Source organism: Parasteatoda tepidariorum, chromosome 9 (genome assembly GCF_982258835.1).
Source record: "Parasteatoda tepidariorum strain Cologne lab strain chromosome 9, Ptep-v5.0, whole genome shotgun sequence".
Taxonomy (NCBI): Eukaryota; Metazoa; Arthropoda; class Arachnida; order Araneae; family Theridiidae; genus Parasteatoda; species Parasteatoda tepidariorum.
In genome coordinates, this window is record NC_141763.1 from 22,882,533 (window position 1) to 22,897,802 (window position 15,270).

Sequence of the window (15,270 nt, forward strand, 5' to 3'; positions counted from 1 at the left end):
TAAAATCTGGCGAGCAGCTATTTAAACGATAAAACACTTCGTTTGTTTATTTGTGGCTTGAAGTTAGGCTCGCAGAAAATGCCGTTCATGGGTTAAATTTAGTAGGAACAACACAACCTGTGACGTAAGCTATATTATACCCAATTGAAGTGAGAATGCTTTAAAAGGCCGCTGTTGAATTGATATTTTTCTACTGGGAGCTACCTAAACGTCTAAAAAACGTTTAAGTGTTTGTATTGAATGCATTGAATTTTTTTATATTTCGCGTTTATTTATGCATTGAATTTTCACGCTTTAAAATGCAGAATATTAGTGAAGCAATATTTATTAATTTATTTTACTAATATGTTTCTTATTTAGCTAATATTTTGATTTTTTCACCATGTACAATCTAAATAGCTAATATACTTTTTTAAAAGCCAATAAGAACATTGGTAGAATTCTTTTACATAAGTACAATACTATGTCTTTGATGATAATATATTATGTCTTTGCGCTAGAACATTGTGTTCATTGACGAGCGAGCGCAGCGAGCCATGGTTCACGGCGTGAATCGGACTCATAAAATCTAGAGCTCCTGAAGGGGCGAGTGGTGTTGCTTGTAGGCAACGGAGTACCTGTGCACCAGGCACGCACCTCCGATCGAAAAATAATAAAAAAGATGAAGTAGGGGGTCTGTTCATGGCTGAAAGCCCTTATATAGCAAGACGGAAAAGTGCAAAAACTGGTACGAAAGACATTTCATTTTACCATTTTTTTCGAGAAAAATAAATATCTGTAACTATCAAGATTTCTTTTATAATTTTAGTCTATATATGAAACTACTTATTTTTCAAGGATAATGTAGATATTGTCGAATTGTTTTAAAAAGAATTAGTTAACTCCTCCCGGAAACTAGTTATAACCGAAATGGTTTTACTACCAGCCATTCCTCTTTTCCGTCTCGCTTTCACCCCTGGGTCTGTTAATCGAAAAGATAAAAATAAAATGTTATAAAAGGGGGTGGGGTAGGTCTAGCTAGTTAGAGCTCCTGAAACAACATCTACAAACTCAGCATAGACTTTTTACCATCGGCCAATTAGATGCCTGTTTCCATGAAGCCACGCCCCCTCAACTTTTTGTTTTTGTAAGATCACAGTTCGCTGTGTTCTTATATTTTTTTTCTCTATTTTCAGATTCCTAGTGACTGAAACAATATCTCGGAGCCACCTAATTTCGATGAATGGGTTAAAGCCGCTTCGCGGCTGTGTACCCAGATTTGAACTATTTCTACCATTTCACGACAGTGAATTTCAACCTTGTTTAAAATATAAATATCTTTTTGAGTAAACCTGTATATCGGTAATTGTTTTACTAACATTTGGAAAATCCATTCTCGAAGAGAATGAATGTTGGCAGGTATGAATATTTTACAAACGGTAAAGAACTACCAAAATTTCAGATTTTCGGTTAATTTTGTCAACTGCTTAAGACTCAACACTTAATCAATCATATTTATCAATATGACTTTGATTTTAAAGTATTCATGTTTAAAACAAAAACATTCTTTACCAATAGTTTTTGTAGTAAGCTAAAAATTTGCTCTAAAATATTGGAAATTTTAATGAAATTTTGAATTTTATTCATCACCACAATTTGTGTATTTAGTCGCTCGTGGCAGCCCAGAAGTTGGCAACTGATGACAGAAACTCAGTTAATTTTTATTTATTTAATCTATTTTAAGTATTTCATCAAAAATACAACTATGACTTTACATTGGAAATTATTCATAGCTAAACCAAAAACAGTCTTTGATTCCATTTTCAGTAATAAATTTTCAGAAATTTGCTAAGTGGAATCTCTTTTTACAGATTTTTGCTTTTTTCTAGTCTCCAGTTTTTACATTTTTAGTCGACTGGGGCATCCGTAAGCCTCGTAGATAAGTCGCGTTCTTTCACGGACTGAATTTGTCGGTACAACTAATACTAAACTATAAAAAGAATAAATATTTACTTCGTCTTCTTTTTGTAGGGTTATTGTAAAACCATGCGTTGCTACATCTCCGTTGAACTCTACAAATAACATTTCCACCGAGACACTCACACGAAGCACACAAATTGGGTATCCATTTTTCTCCGTGTCGAAATAGCTCCCCATCAACATTACAACTTTTTCTATCATGACCTATTTTGAATAAAAAAGAGAGAGGGAAGATTTGAGTTTAAAACAAATAGGAGAAAATCAACATATTTCATTTTAACAGTCGACATTGAGTCTCAAAAGCTAAAGCTATCTATTACAAGGGGCATTTCATCATTAAATTAACAACGTTGTTTACAAAATGTAACCATTGAGTCACAAATGCAAAAGGTGATCACTACATGGGATATTTCATCATTAAATTAACAATGATTGTAGTTTCTCTCTAACTAACTTTATTAGAATAAGCTTCTTAAATAATAGGTCTGTGAGCCCCTCAATGCAGAATACATAGATTTTATGAAACGTTACTACTGGAGTGCCACAGGGTTCCAGCCTTGGTCCAATCCTGTGGCTACTCATCACCGATATAAAATTAAAAGAAGACAGAAATATGAAGGATTTTTTTTTTTTTTTTGCTTTTGCTGATGAATTTCTTTCTTATGAATTCGGGATCAATATTAAATCAATAGATTTAATATTGATCCCACAAGTGACCACCGAATCAGGCCCACAAATTGATCCCATTTAAACTGTCCCATTGAATATTGATCCCACAGGCCCACAAATGACCACCGAACTATTATACTTTCAGAAATGTGCAGAAGCAGAAAACCTCAAATTTAGTGTTGGAAAAACACAAGCCATAATCTTTCCGAATTTAAACAAGATCACTTGGAAACCAGCCGTAAAATTGGGGGTACAGAGTATATCTATAATCCCAACCATAATTTACCTTAGGTACCATTTCAACTGTCAGCTCTCCTGGTTGCCCCATTTAGATGAGCTTTATAATAAATTCTCTATCTTCCAAACTAAACTGAACAGAATCTCTGGAATTGACTGGGGTATGAGCATCCACATTAAAAAATTCATTTTCCAAAATAATACACCAAAATTAATCACTTATAGATACGAAATCTAGTACAATAATTCAGTCAGAACTCCTAACAGATCATTTTCGTAATGTTTCTTATTTAAACACCTGACATTGTTACATCTGCATCCTATTTAAACATCTAGCATTATTAACCCCTTGGGGACGGGGAATTCAGAAAAGCATTCGTACGAAATCAGAATCAAGTTGCAATTAAATAAAAAACGGTAACTTAAATGTAGTCGTTACTAATTTGACAGACTTACTTTGCTTTTATTTTAATTATTGTTAGTTTAATCATATATATAATCAATGTTAATTCAAAGTATAACTAAATAGTTTTATTTTAAACAAAGTAATGGTGAATTAAATAAATCAAAAAATTATAACTCCGCCTAAAAATAAACTGCTAAAGAAATACTTTGATTACCAGTTTTATCTTCTTACCCTGATTGATACGGTTTTTTGCTGTCACGTATTTGTGACAGTCGGCGCGAAAGGGTTAAAGGGAAGTTTTGAATCTTGAGCATTTTTACGTTGAATCAAATAAAATGACTAAGCTGTTAGAACGAATATTTAAGAATTTACAAGGATTTTTCCCATAAATTTTTAATTTAAAGGATATATGAACTCCTGTTTGTGAAAATTGCAACACCATGAAGGAATCATCATAATTGAATGAAATTTAATACACAGTTGAGTGGTAGTGGTACAAATAAATGATTAAACTTTCAAAGCAAACAAACAATAACAAGAGATCGAAATCAGTATTTTGTGTAACCACCACGCTCCGCAATAAGTGCTGCTACACGTCATGGCATGGAGTCAAGCAAACTTTGAATGTCTGTCTGAGGAAGAGAATTCAATACTGTTTGTATGCGTACCCAAAGTTCGTCTGTAGAAGCAACAGGACGAGGATTATAAGCGAAACGCCGACCAACGAAATCCCACACATGTTTAATCGGCGACATATCCGGGGAATACGCCTGCCAAGGAAGAAGTTGTACCTGTCGCGATGCAAGGAAGGATTGAACAGTCCTAGCAATATGATGGCGGGCATTGTACTGTTGAAATACAGCTCCTGGCAAGGCTTGGAGGAAGGGAACAGCTTGGGGCTTTAGAACTTCACTGATGTACCGGTTGCTGTTCAGATTACCCACAATTCGTAGCAATTGAGATCGTCCATGATATGCTATGTCACCGCAGACCATATCTCCGGGGGTTCGTCCACTGTGGCGTTCGATAACGCACTCCGGAAGATGGCGTTCACCGGCATAGCGTCTGACACGAATGCGGCCATCATGGTACCACAAATTGAAGCGAGATTGGTCAGAAAACACGACACGCTGCCAATCAGCAAGCCAGTCCCTATGCTGGTTGGCCCATTGCAGTCGCAGGCGGCGAAGGTTTAGCTTGAGGGGGATCCTGTATAAAGGAGTCCTTGCGCGCAGTCCACGCTGCAGCAGACGTCTACGAGTTGAAAAAACATACCTCTGAAATCATTTAAAAATTCTCAAATGAAAACTAAATGTAAGCATTTTTTAGTAGTCTTGAAAAAACTTAGCTACCACTCATTTATTTTCCCCCGGTCGTGGAAACCCTGTTCAGGCTACATGATCTAATTTGATATATATCTTCATCAGTTTCTCCTTTCTCATTAGTTATAATACTTTACTGGTATGTAAAGAAATCGGAGTCAGTTCAGATCAATCAGTCCAGAGTTTAAAGAAGTCCAAAACTGTACTTTATATAAAATCTTAAATAACTTTTGAATTATGAATCCAAGCGAATTTGTTTTGATTTTCTGCAATGCAGAGTAAAAGAAATACATGGAAAAAAATACTTCATTTGTCCAGGTAAGAGTTTAGGGAGCGTAAATATATTCAATGAAAAATTGTACTTTTAATATATTTCATAGTTATTAAATAAATCACTTATAACTTCTAAACTATTAGTCGTATCTAACTGATTTTTTTTTCATTTCATTCAGCGTTAGAAAGTAAGTAGGAAACATTTATCTTACTTGGTTACACAGTGAATTTTGATCTAATCCCCTTTCTTCTCAGCAAATTCAAGATCAGAAGGTTGCGTGTTCAAATCACGTCCGGGTCAAAACTATATCTCTAAGATGAGGCCGGGATAGCCTCGTTGGTAGGGCACTGGGTCCATGTCCAACAGCTCGTTGGGTTTGACCCCCGCCGGTCGAAGACTCTCTGTGTAGTAAATGGGAACTGATGCACGTTAAATCTGTCGAGTCACAAAGTCCTCCGTGTTCCAATAACAAATCAATACCTCTGGTGGTCCAGGGTCCAGTAGTTTCCTTATCTTCTGGATTGGTTCAAAATTACAAGGCTACGGAGTTGATCATTAGTAGTCCTGAGCACAAAAATTGGGTCAGCTGTTCAACGACGAATATAATATAAAAAAATAAGTAAATTCAAGATGGCGGTTAAGCCTCCTCTTATTTGAGGGGGCAAACTAGATATTAGTTCTGAGTAAAGGTGGAGTATCTAGGTATTGGAGACAGCGGTTAAAACTCAACTCGGGGGGAAGGGGCGAACTTCAGATATCGGGGATAAACTAGCTGCCTTCTAATTATTTACGTATTGTGCCTTTTTGTGACTTGTGACCTAATAATGATTTTTAATTTATATTTTTCCTCCTTACCTCTACATCTGGGACAGCAATCTCCAGGAACCATGTATGTTTCAGTTTCGCATTCCATATAGGTACAGGAATCATGAGTGACCTCCACTGTTCCATTATAACATTTCAATTCTTCGTTACAGGAATCTGAATAGATTATTATATCTCCATCCTCAAGTAAACGCCCTAAGTAGTTACAATCTTCACCCGTTTCATTAAAACCTATTTTTAGAGAAGATTTTAGTAATTACATATATATAATAGAGGCATTATAATGACAAATATTTATTAGAAATGAACATTTTGTTTTATTTAATAAGAATATTGTCCACAGACACAAAAGGAGACTTCTGTTCAACTTTCGCGAGAAATCATCGCTATTGGGAACCTGAGATTTCTGTTGCTATGGATGCAAAATTATTGCTAATATCATACTTCTATATCTTCGCGACAACAGTAACCACTATCACGCAAGTCTGGAGTCTGAATGAGTTCTCGTGAAAGTCAAACAGTACTCTTAACCCTTTCGCGCCGACTGTCACAAATACGTGACAGCATAAAACCGTATCAATCAGGGTAAAAAGATAAAACTGGTAATCAAAGTAATTCTTTAGCAGTTTATTTGTGGGCGGAGTTATAATTGTTTGATTTATTTAATTCACCATTACTTTGTTCAAAATAAAACTATTTAGTTATACTTTGAATTAACATTGATTATATATATGATTAAACTAACAATAATTGAAGTTAAAGCAAAGTAAGTCTCTCAAATCAGCAACGACTACATTTAAGTTACCGTTTTTTATTTAATTACAACTTGATACCGATTTTGTCCGAATGCTTTTCTGAATCACCCGTCCCCAAGGGGTTAAGGGTACTTCAGCTGTAAATAAAATACAAATCAGAATTAGAGACTAAATTTGTGGAAGTAAGCCTATGACACAGTATAAAAGCCCGTGATCTTTCAGATGAATAATTTAAGTTTCGTCGTTCCGTATTAACCCGTTTTGTCTCGAATTTATTTATTGAAATGATACAAGAAGTGGTTTTATGGAAAAAGTGGTATAATATATTATCGAAATTAATTGGTTTTTCTACTGTTAGGGCATTCAAAAAGTCATTGATAGATGAAAAGATGAAAAAGGACTTGCTCCTTATAATTCTAGATCTAACCAGAAATAACTAAATCATTGTGGTATCTGAGAATCTTTTAATTTACCCAGATATATGAAAATGCTGAAAAAAGTTTCCCACCACAATGAATGTCTTTGAAAAAGGAACTGTCCTATATATATTTCGCTGGGCGTTAACCGGTTAATAAGCTTTTCTTAGTCTACCATGGGTTTAGGATCTTAATTTTATAATTTCATTGAACATGAGGAGCTAAAAACTACATAAGGTGTTGTAGTTTTTTAATTAGGACAAAGGAGGCAAATGTGTGCAGTGCAATAAATAAAAAACGGACCACCATGAATAACGTTTGATCTAATGATCGGATTTTCACTTTCTAGTACTTTAACTAGAAGGTTCGAAAGGGTGACTTTAAATATGCTAATTAATTAGTGCAGATGATATTTTAAGTTATGAAATCAGGCACAAAAATGCACTTTCTCTGAATAAGCATACCTTTTGCTTTTCGACGGATTCGGATTTCTGACCTCAAAAATATAGGGGGTAGCCACAATCTGGGAAATTTAGTCCCAATAGTTTGGTCGGGAAAGCGGTCCTAAGTTTTGATCCTTAATGTTAACTTTATGTTTTGCGTATTTCACCATATCTAGAAAACTGTGAGTGAATTGAAAACTTTTTGAGCACAATTATAAAATTTGTTCCTCTGAAAATCATTTTATGCAAAATTTAAAATCTTGAAGACATTTATCATTTTTTGTTAATTCATCTAATAACAGTCGAAAAAAGTTTGAATAGTATGGTGCACAATGTTTTGAATCATTTTAAAAAATGTAATTTTGCATGGTTAATTATGAAATTTTAGCGAAATTGGTTGAATAGTTCCTGCGAAATCCAATTTTTAAAGAGTCGTATTTTAAAATACTCTTGATAATATTATTGCTGCATAATGAAGTACTTATTTTAAAATTAGCAAATCAGTAAAAAAAAGTTTTTATGGTTTAGAAGCATCTTTTTAATTCCCATTTCGGACAATCTCAAGAGGTGATCACAAATTATGAGAGTTTATCTCAATTTAGCTACTTACATTAAACTTTTCTAAGAACTGTATGAACTCTGATGAGATATTTACAAAGCAATTTATGCAGAAGCTGTAGATTCTCGCAAAATACTAGTGTAATAGCAATTAAGGTAAGCAAAAATTGTTAAACTTTACATACTATATCCATACCAGCCAACTTGTACGCATTTGGCGTAAAATTTTATTTCTGTCTTTTAAGTGGTAGTAAAATGTATGTTTCCTATATGTTCCTTGCATTTATAAACTTAATTTAAAATCTTTTTGATCACCACTATTTTTAAAAAATTAAGCATATATATATAAATATGGAATACATTTTAGTAGTCCGCATTAGCTTGATCAAGATATAGTGTATTTGTCAGCCTAAATTTGAAATTTAAATTCCATACCACTGAGGAAAATCACCCTCAAAAGTATTAAAGGTTGGCAGGTATGTATCAGGGCTCGAAAAACCGCCCCTCCTCGGCGATCAAAAATTCAACGCGGACAACAAATTTTTTGAACCCAGCGTCCGCGCGGACGGCCATTTTCTCGTTAATGTTCGTGATACATTTTCAATTTTTGTTATCTTACAAGAATCTTGCGCCTCACTTCTAAAATGACCCTCTAATCTCGAAGCACAGCAACATACTGCGCATGGTGGAATTGATGTTTTTTCTGTCTGGGAGTACTTCAGCGGTTGAAAGGGGCTTTTCAGCAATGAATTTACAAAAAAAAACACATTACTTACTGGTCTTAAACAAGAAGTGTTAAACGCATTTATGAACATCTACCTAAATGGAAAACCTCTTTCAAATTTCTGCGCAGAAACCTCTGCAAATCATTGGCTTGATTGTGGAACTGGCAAACGTCATATTTGATTCATTTAAAAAACGCAGTACCCTCGGATAAATTGTCATGATAATTGACAGATAACTTAACCTTTGTTATTTAAATTATTTCATCAAAGAAATACATTATTTCATAACAGAAATACTAGGTTTTACTATAAGTAACCTAGTATTTCTTTTATTACTGTATAATGTAATCCTAATATTTGTAATCCTAGTGACTACTAATTCATTGTGCAATTTATATAAATGCTTGTAATAAATAAGAGAAAATTATATTTTTATTTATTTAGAAGTGACGGGTTAGTTTCAAAGGAGGACGGGTACATTGTTGGACAAGCAGTCCTCGGGGACGGGTAAAATTTCTGAGTTTTTTTTTAGCCCTGGTATGTATATCACTCTGTATATCAAGTCGCCTGAATAAGTATGACATCCCACCCCGTGCTACCAATCGGTACCGATGAATGGAATAAATATTCCCGGACAGCCCAAGGAACATTAAATTATTATTTCCATTTTATTTACTGCTGTGTATTTCTCTCAGGTTTGTAGTACTTTCCATGGGCGAGATATTAAGCGGGAGCTGAGAGACCACCTAAAACCGCACTAATACCGTGCACGCAATTGTATTTAATTTTGAATGCATGTTTAAATGCAGTTAAATTAAAATTATTAAATCAAAAAACAATTAAAAATATAAACAATCAATGTCCCGTTCCCTTCACCGGGCAGCAATAAAATTATCAAGCGTTGACCGGTCCGCGGCGATAAAAAAGATAGGAGAGCACAGACCTAAATCATTGTAAATCAAATTTTTGATATCTTAAACAAAATAAATAAACTTACTACTCTTTATAAAATTCAAGAAAAATCTCATGCTAAAATGAACGAAATTGCTCGTTTCACATTCAATAGGCTTCAATATTAATTAAAATGAAATTTCAAAATAAAATTAGTTAAAATTATTTTTTAAGACTGTTATTTTTAGACTAAAATTAGGTTCATTTTTATTTTACTTGCTTTCTTTATAATAATAATTAATTTGAAAACGTATCTACTTTGGTTCACTGATATGAAGCTAGTGCAAATTTCAATGAATTTTTTTTTATTTTACATGTGGTTAAAACTTCTCCGCAACTAGCCCCTAGTCCTCTACTTATAATAGATATTACTGCAACATTTTAAAAATAAAAATTAAATAAATACACAAATCGTTGAAAAATAATATTTATTTAATGTAATGAGTTAAAGAATGCTATTGGTTTTGGGGCGGGAGTCCCACAATAATGATAGAATTCATTGAAATAGAACGAAATTGTATATTTTCATTGATTGATTGATTAATGATATTGATTATTTTCAGTCATTGAATGAAAAATAAAAAACTATCGATTTCAAAATAAATAACAAACAAATAAGGACAAAAATAGAATCTAAGGGTATTAATGAAATTAAAGGAAACATGATAGTATCAAAACCTGGTAAAACAAAACAAAAAGTGTAATGTAGCTAACCAATAGGGTCAATGGTAAGAATACGTGAGGTTAAATTGGAATCACCAAATTTGAATAAAATGGACACTATAAAATAATCAAAAGTAAAGATTTTAAATAATAGGACTATGACTTGCCATACCCAAATTACAAGCATAGCATTTAAGATAGTTACTTGATGTTTCCAATTAAAAACGAACTTATGCCACAATTAAAAGTGAACTTATTCCCCCAAACTTATGCCAACAACAAAATATACTCTACTTACCTCTACATCTGGGACAGCATTCTCCTGGGACAACGTACTTCTCAGTTTTGCATTCCATGTAAGGACAAGATGGTCTGCGACATCTGTAATTGTCTTCAGAAAGGCATTCACATGATTTACAGGGATCGGGATACCATTTTTCATCTAGCGTATGTAACATTCCCTTGTATTCACAATAGCCAGGAGCTGTTACAAAAAAAAAAGAATAGGTTTTGATACATTAAAAATTCTTTATCTTAATTCACAATAATATATATTTTCCCCTGCGAACCCAGTTCATATTACTTGATACCAACTTTGATGGGTTCGAAATATATCCTAGTATTTGACAGCGTAATTGAATTCAGAAACTACACCGAAACAGGAGAATTTCTCTTTCTTAAGAGTCAGCAAAGAAGTTGCATATTTCTGTATTGGAACTTGTTTCTTAAAAACTTAAGAACTTTTAGTTACCTAAAGAGGTTAAAGAACAAATAAATCAAAATTCTCATCAATACTATACTCACTTGCATGCACTACTTCAGTGACGAAAATCACCATCAACAGAGCAACTAAAAATGCTCTCATTTTATAGATAGTTAGAAAACACTACTACCTCTTCATAAGTAATATCCGTATATGTGATGTTTTCTCTCAACTAAAAAATGACTTTCTGCTATGTTTGAACAATGCTTCAGAACTTTATACACTTACAAGGAGAAATATTAGATCTTATTTACTGACAACTGCGCAACTTTTGGACGGACCTTGAAATACGAGACTGATTAACTTGACTTCTAGTCTGGTCAACGATTCACAGCTCACGTAGACTTAACTAACAAAAGTGCGAGCAAGCAATTTCTCAGTTCGCTAAGATAAAGTAGTTGACTGATTGGCTGAATCGATTTTAACTTTTCGTTGTTTAGAAATTATATTATGAAGTAAGTTGAGGCAATAATAAATGCATCTATCACTCATTTGAGTATAAAATAGAACGACTGCAATGAATTTTAATAGGATATTATGAGGAAATCGTTTAAAGCAAAGCAAAACATTCGATTTCATTCAATTTTACGGTTGAAAATATTCCAATATCAGGGTGCAAACGGTTTTTAAAAACGGGTTGTATAAATTAAGAAAATAAATTGCATTTTAATAAGTTTACGTACCATACTTAATATTTCCAATTAAAAATTTCGAGTTGCAAAATCTGAATATAGGTTATTTAACTTTAAAGGGAAAGCAATTGATAAGGTATTATTCCTTATAGAATATCATCGCAACTTTTTTGATTTTATAAAGACTGTGTGAACCTTGATCTAGAACTAGTTTTCTTGTTTTAATTCATATTCCAAATCATCAACTTTTCAGATTTTTGATACGATTCAGATTTTGATTTATGATCATTAATGAGTGATTTCAACATACAGGTAGTTAAAAACACGACGAAAAGCTATTTTTTTAATATTAGATGCTACTAATGTTTTATTAGTAGTTTTTTTTTATCAAATAATATAAATTATTTTTTGAATTATTCTGTTTTAAATTATTCTGGTTTGTACGAACCCTGAAACTTATAGGAACCCTGTTCCATCGATCTATTGGTCGATATTTTTTTAAAAAAATATTGATCCTGACAGTTTTGTTAAAACATGCTTGACGCTTTTAAAAATGGTGGAAGGGAAGTTAGTAATTTCCTTCAAATTTTAATATCAGCAATTTTGAAAACATTCTATAGCAGAGATGGCTCATTCCTCCGCTTTGTAAAAAAAATATTTTACAGTAGTAACAAAATTTAAGTTATTTTTAGTGCAGTATTTTTCATTTTAAGTAATTATATCACCACTACCTATGAAAAATTAAATGTATCATATCAAATGCAACTATAAAGAGCTCCTCTTTGGGTTACTCTTAATAAATTAGGGTGTAATCATCTTTAAATGAAAAGATTTACTTAATGATTCACTATCAATTTATTAAAACTTAGGCACCGAGCGAAAAAGGTGCGTCCTGTAATATATAAGATTGTGTTATTAATATAAGAATGCTTTTAAAATTACTATGGTAAGAAAAAAAAGAAAGCTTCCTTAGCTATAAGTTTCTAATTTTTCAATCGATGTAATTTTTTCATGGGTTAAAAGGACACCACTTTTAAAAGCTTCATGCGTGATCTTTCAAAGTGTGGCAACAGTTTTGCTATGTAAAATTTCCAAAACATTTGCTGCGATCAGAAAGATTGTTTACTTTTTGTTGGTACAGACGTATTCACATTATAACCCTATAAATTGAGAATCATACATTGAAATGGAGCTAACTAATCCAAGAATCATACATTGAAATAGAGCTAACTAATCCAAGAATCATACATTAAAAAAATTGCCACGACAAAATATTCATCCACAGTCCGAACAAGTTGGATCCCTGGGCGATATTTTGAGTTATCACTAAAGATTTTCTGCTCGAAATATGATTGAAGTTATCACCTGGAGCATTATAAAATTTCGTATCGAACTTTGTGATACATTTATTTGTGTTATCTACATGAAAATCTTTTCTAAGAAGTATGATTCTGATTGCATGGAAGGCTCTGACCATGCATCGAAGAATTTGTCATTAAGTTATAGCTAAGATGAGTACTCCTTCAGACATTCGACTGGAGTTGAGGCGGTGACTATGGTAACGAGATATGATTATTTCAAGTAGGGGTCCCTGTTTAGGAGTGGTTTCGGCAAGGGACAGGGGCTCTCTTTCCTCGGTCTATTGTATTAGCCCTAGAGTGAAGAGAAATAAGCATTCACGCCTGAAACATTGTTCGATTCCTTTTTTTAGAAAAAATCTTTTCTATTTTTCAAAAGCTTTTGTTTTAGAAAAAAATTTTCAAGAAATTTATTTTTGTAGTAGTTAATTTTTTATTTTTCCTCTTTTAACTATAAAGAATTAAAAAAATTTTATACTGATTTCGTGTGCAAAATTAAAATGCTGAGTCTATAAATAATTGTCTAAAATTTTAAGAATTTATTGAAAGTTATTTTTAAAAAAAAAAACTCTTAAGCTATTTATATAAAATGAAAAGTTTCGATAAATGAGGCAAGAACTATAAAATTTGACAAAATATTTTTTTAAAGGGTAAAGCGCTTGTAAAATTTATAATGGCAAACATAATAATTAGTAATCACTATTTTTACGTTTTGACTGCTCTTATCCAAAACTAAGAAAATATTATACAAACTTGCATAAGAAAAAAAAAACGGTTAAATAATTTAAGATCAGAAGATATATATTTTCAATGAACATAGACAATAATTTTTAAAAAAAATTATGTTTCTAATCATGTAAACAATAGTTATTGAAATATCTATACGCAATAACTCACTAAAAAGCAAATTTTTATAGATGTTTTATCACAGTTATCGATTAAATCTTCTCTTGGCTATTTAAAAAAAAAACTGAAATTGCAATTTTTTTGCGTAATATTCATACTGTGATGATAAAATATAAATTTAATTAACTAGTTTATAATAATTAATTTAGAATAAAAGAGCTCATTAAATTTTCTAAAATTTTTGGGAATTTTTTTAAGGTCATTTTTTAACAAAAATTCCTAAGTAATTTTTATAAAATGAAAAGTTTCGACAAATGACTGCTCTAAACACGGCAATCGCATTAATAATTACGTGAGAAACCTAAATTTTATACAGTTAATCAACATCCTAACGAACAAAAACGGACACAAAAATACTATAAATTATTAGTCGTAATTAAAAAATTACTATATTAATTTGGACAAAACAATGCTATACTTTAATGCTATACCTTTTGAAGAAAAACCCCTTTGATATTTTCCACCGCCTATTATTTCTATGAATAATGATTGATGAATAGGATATGTATGGAAATTGTATAAAATTGCTTAAAGCAACTCAATGTTTTAGTAATAAATAACTCATCTATAAATTTATCATACTTAGTAAATTGGTTATTAAGAAGGAAAGAAGAAAAAAATTGCTAATAAAAAATTGCTAGAATTATTTTTTTAATAAATAGTGAGAAAAACTATACACGTTACATTAAAATACGAATAAGAAAACGTAATTTAAGCAACAAAAAAAACTTAGATAATTTCAGATGGTTTGATAGGTGTTGATAAAAATTGTCATTGATAGTTTTAGATTTCATCCCAGTTGCGGTAACTTGCTTTCTGTTTTAAAAAAAAAGTAAAAAATAAATGATAAAAACAAAGATATTTAATATTCATAATTTATATTTAATATATATATTTAATATTTATAAGATATAATGTAAACTATTTCTATTTTCAGCAAAAGTTTTATCTCCTTTTAAAATCAGAGTTAATAAGATTAAGCGCTTCACTTTTACCAGAAAATTCAACTAATGAAAGAAATTAGCTGCTTTAAAAAATGTGCAAGTTTAGAAATAAAATCATCTAACAATCAACTAACATTCATAATAAATATCGTAAAATTAAAAAGTAACATAAAAAAACCAGCACTACCCTTAATATCAGAATTTGTTTACTTTTTCTTCTTCTTTTTTCCCTTTGTATTTAAAAAATAGCAACCGATTGAGTAAAGAGAATTATTTTAAGTAAAGAAAGAAAGATCTATGCGAATCTTAAAAAAGTTCTTCACTCAGATTAAATAAGTCTCCTACTGGTGGCTGAGTCAGCCAATCTGGTATACTTCCCATACAAGCTATCATCAAAGCTACCCTCCCTAAAATGCCCTATTCTTGTTTCCATAGCACCAGACGGCTGCGACTTTGTGGCGGTA

General features: G+C 31.9%; 1 protein-coding gene across 3 annotated transcripts in view; it reads right to left on the reverse strand.

Moving 5' to 3' along the window:
- LOC107442625 (kielin/chordin-like protein) overlaps window positions 1-15,270 on the reverse strand; it is a 45,860-nt gene that overhangs the window by 29,078 nt on the left and 1,512 nt on the right. Inside the window, exons 1-4 of one of the 3 annotated variants that reach the window (XM_087151037.1) lie at window positions 11,008-11,257; window positions 10,502-10,687; window positions 5,723-5,923; window positions 1,993-2,163 (exon numbers count right to left, since the gene is read on the reverse strand). In XM_087151037.1, the coding sequence (XP_087007163.1) occupies window positions 1,993-2,163; window positions 5,723-5,923; window positions 10,502-10,687; window positions 11,008-11,068 (619 nt within the window). In that variant the 5' untranslated portion in view covers window positions 11,069-11,257. Of the gene's footprint in view, window positions 1-1,992; window positions 2,164-5,722; window positions 5,924-10,501; window positions 10,688-11,007; window positions 11,299-15,270 lie in introns of those variants that run through there. The other 2 variants (XM_087151036.1, XM_087151038.1) reach the window with 2 other exon arrangements.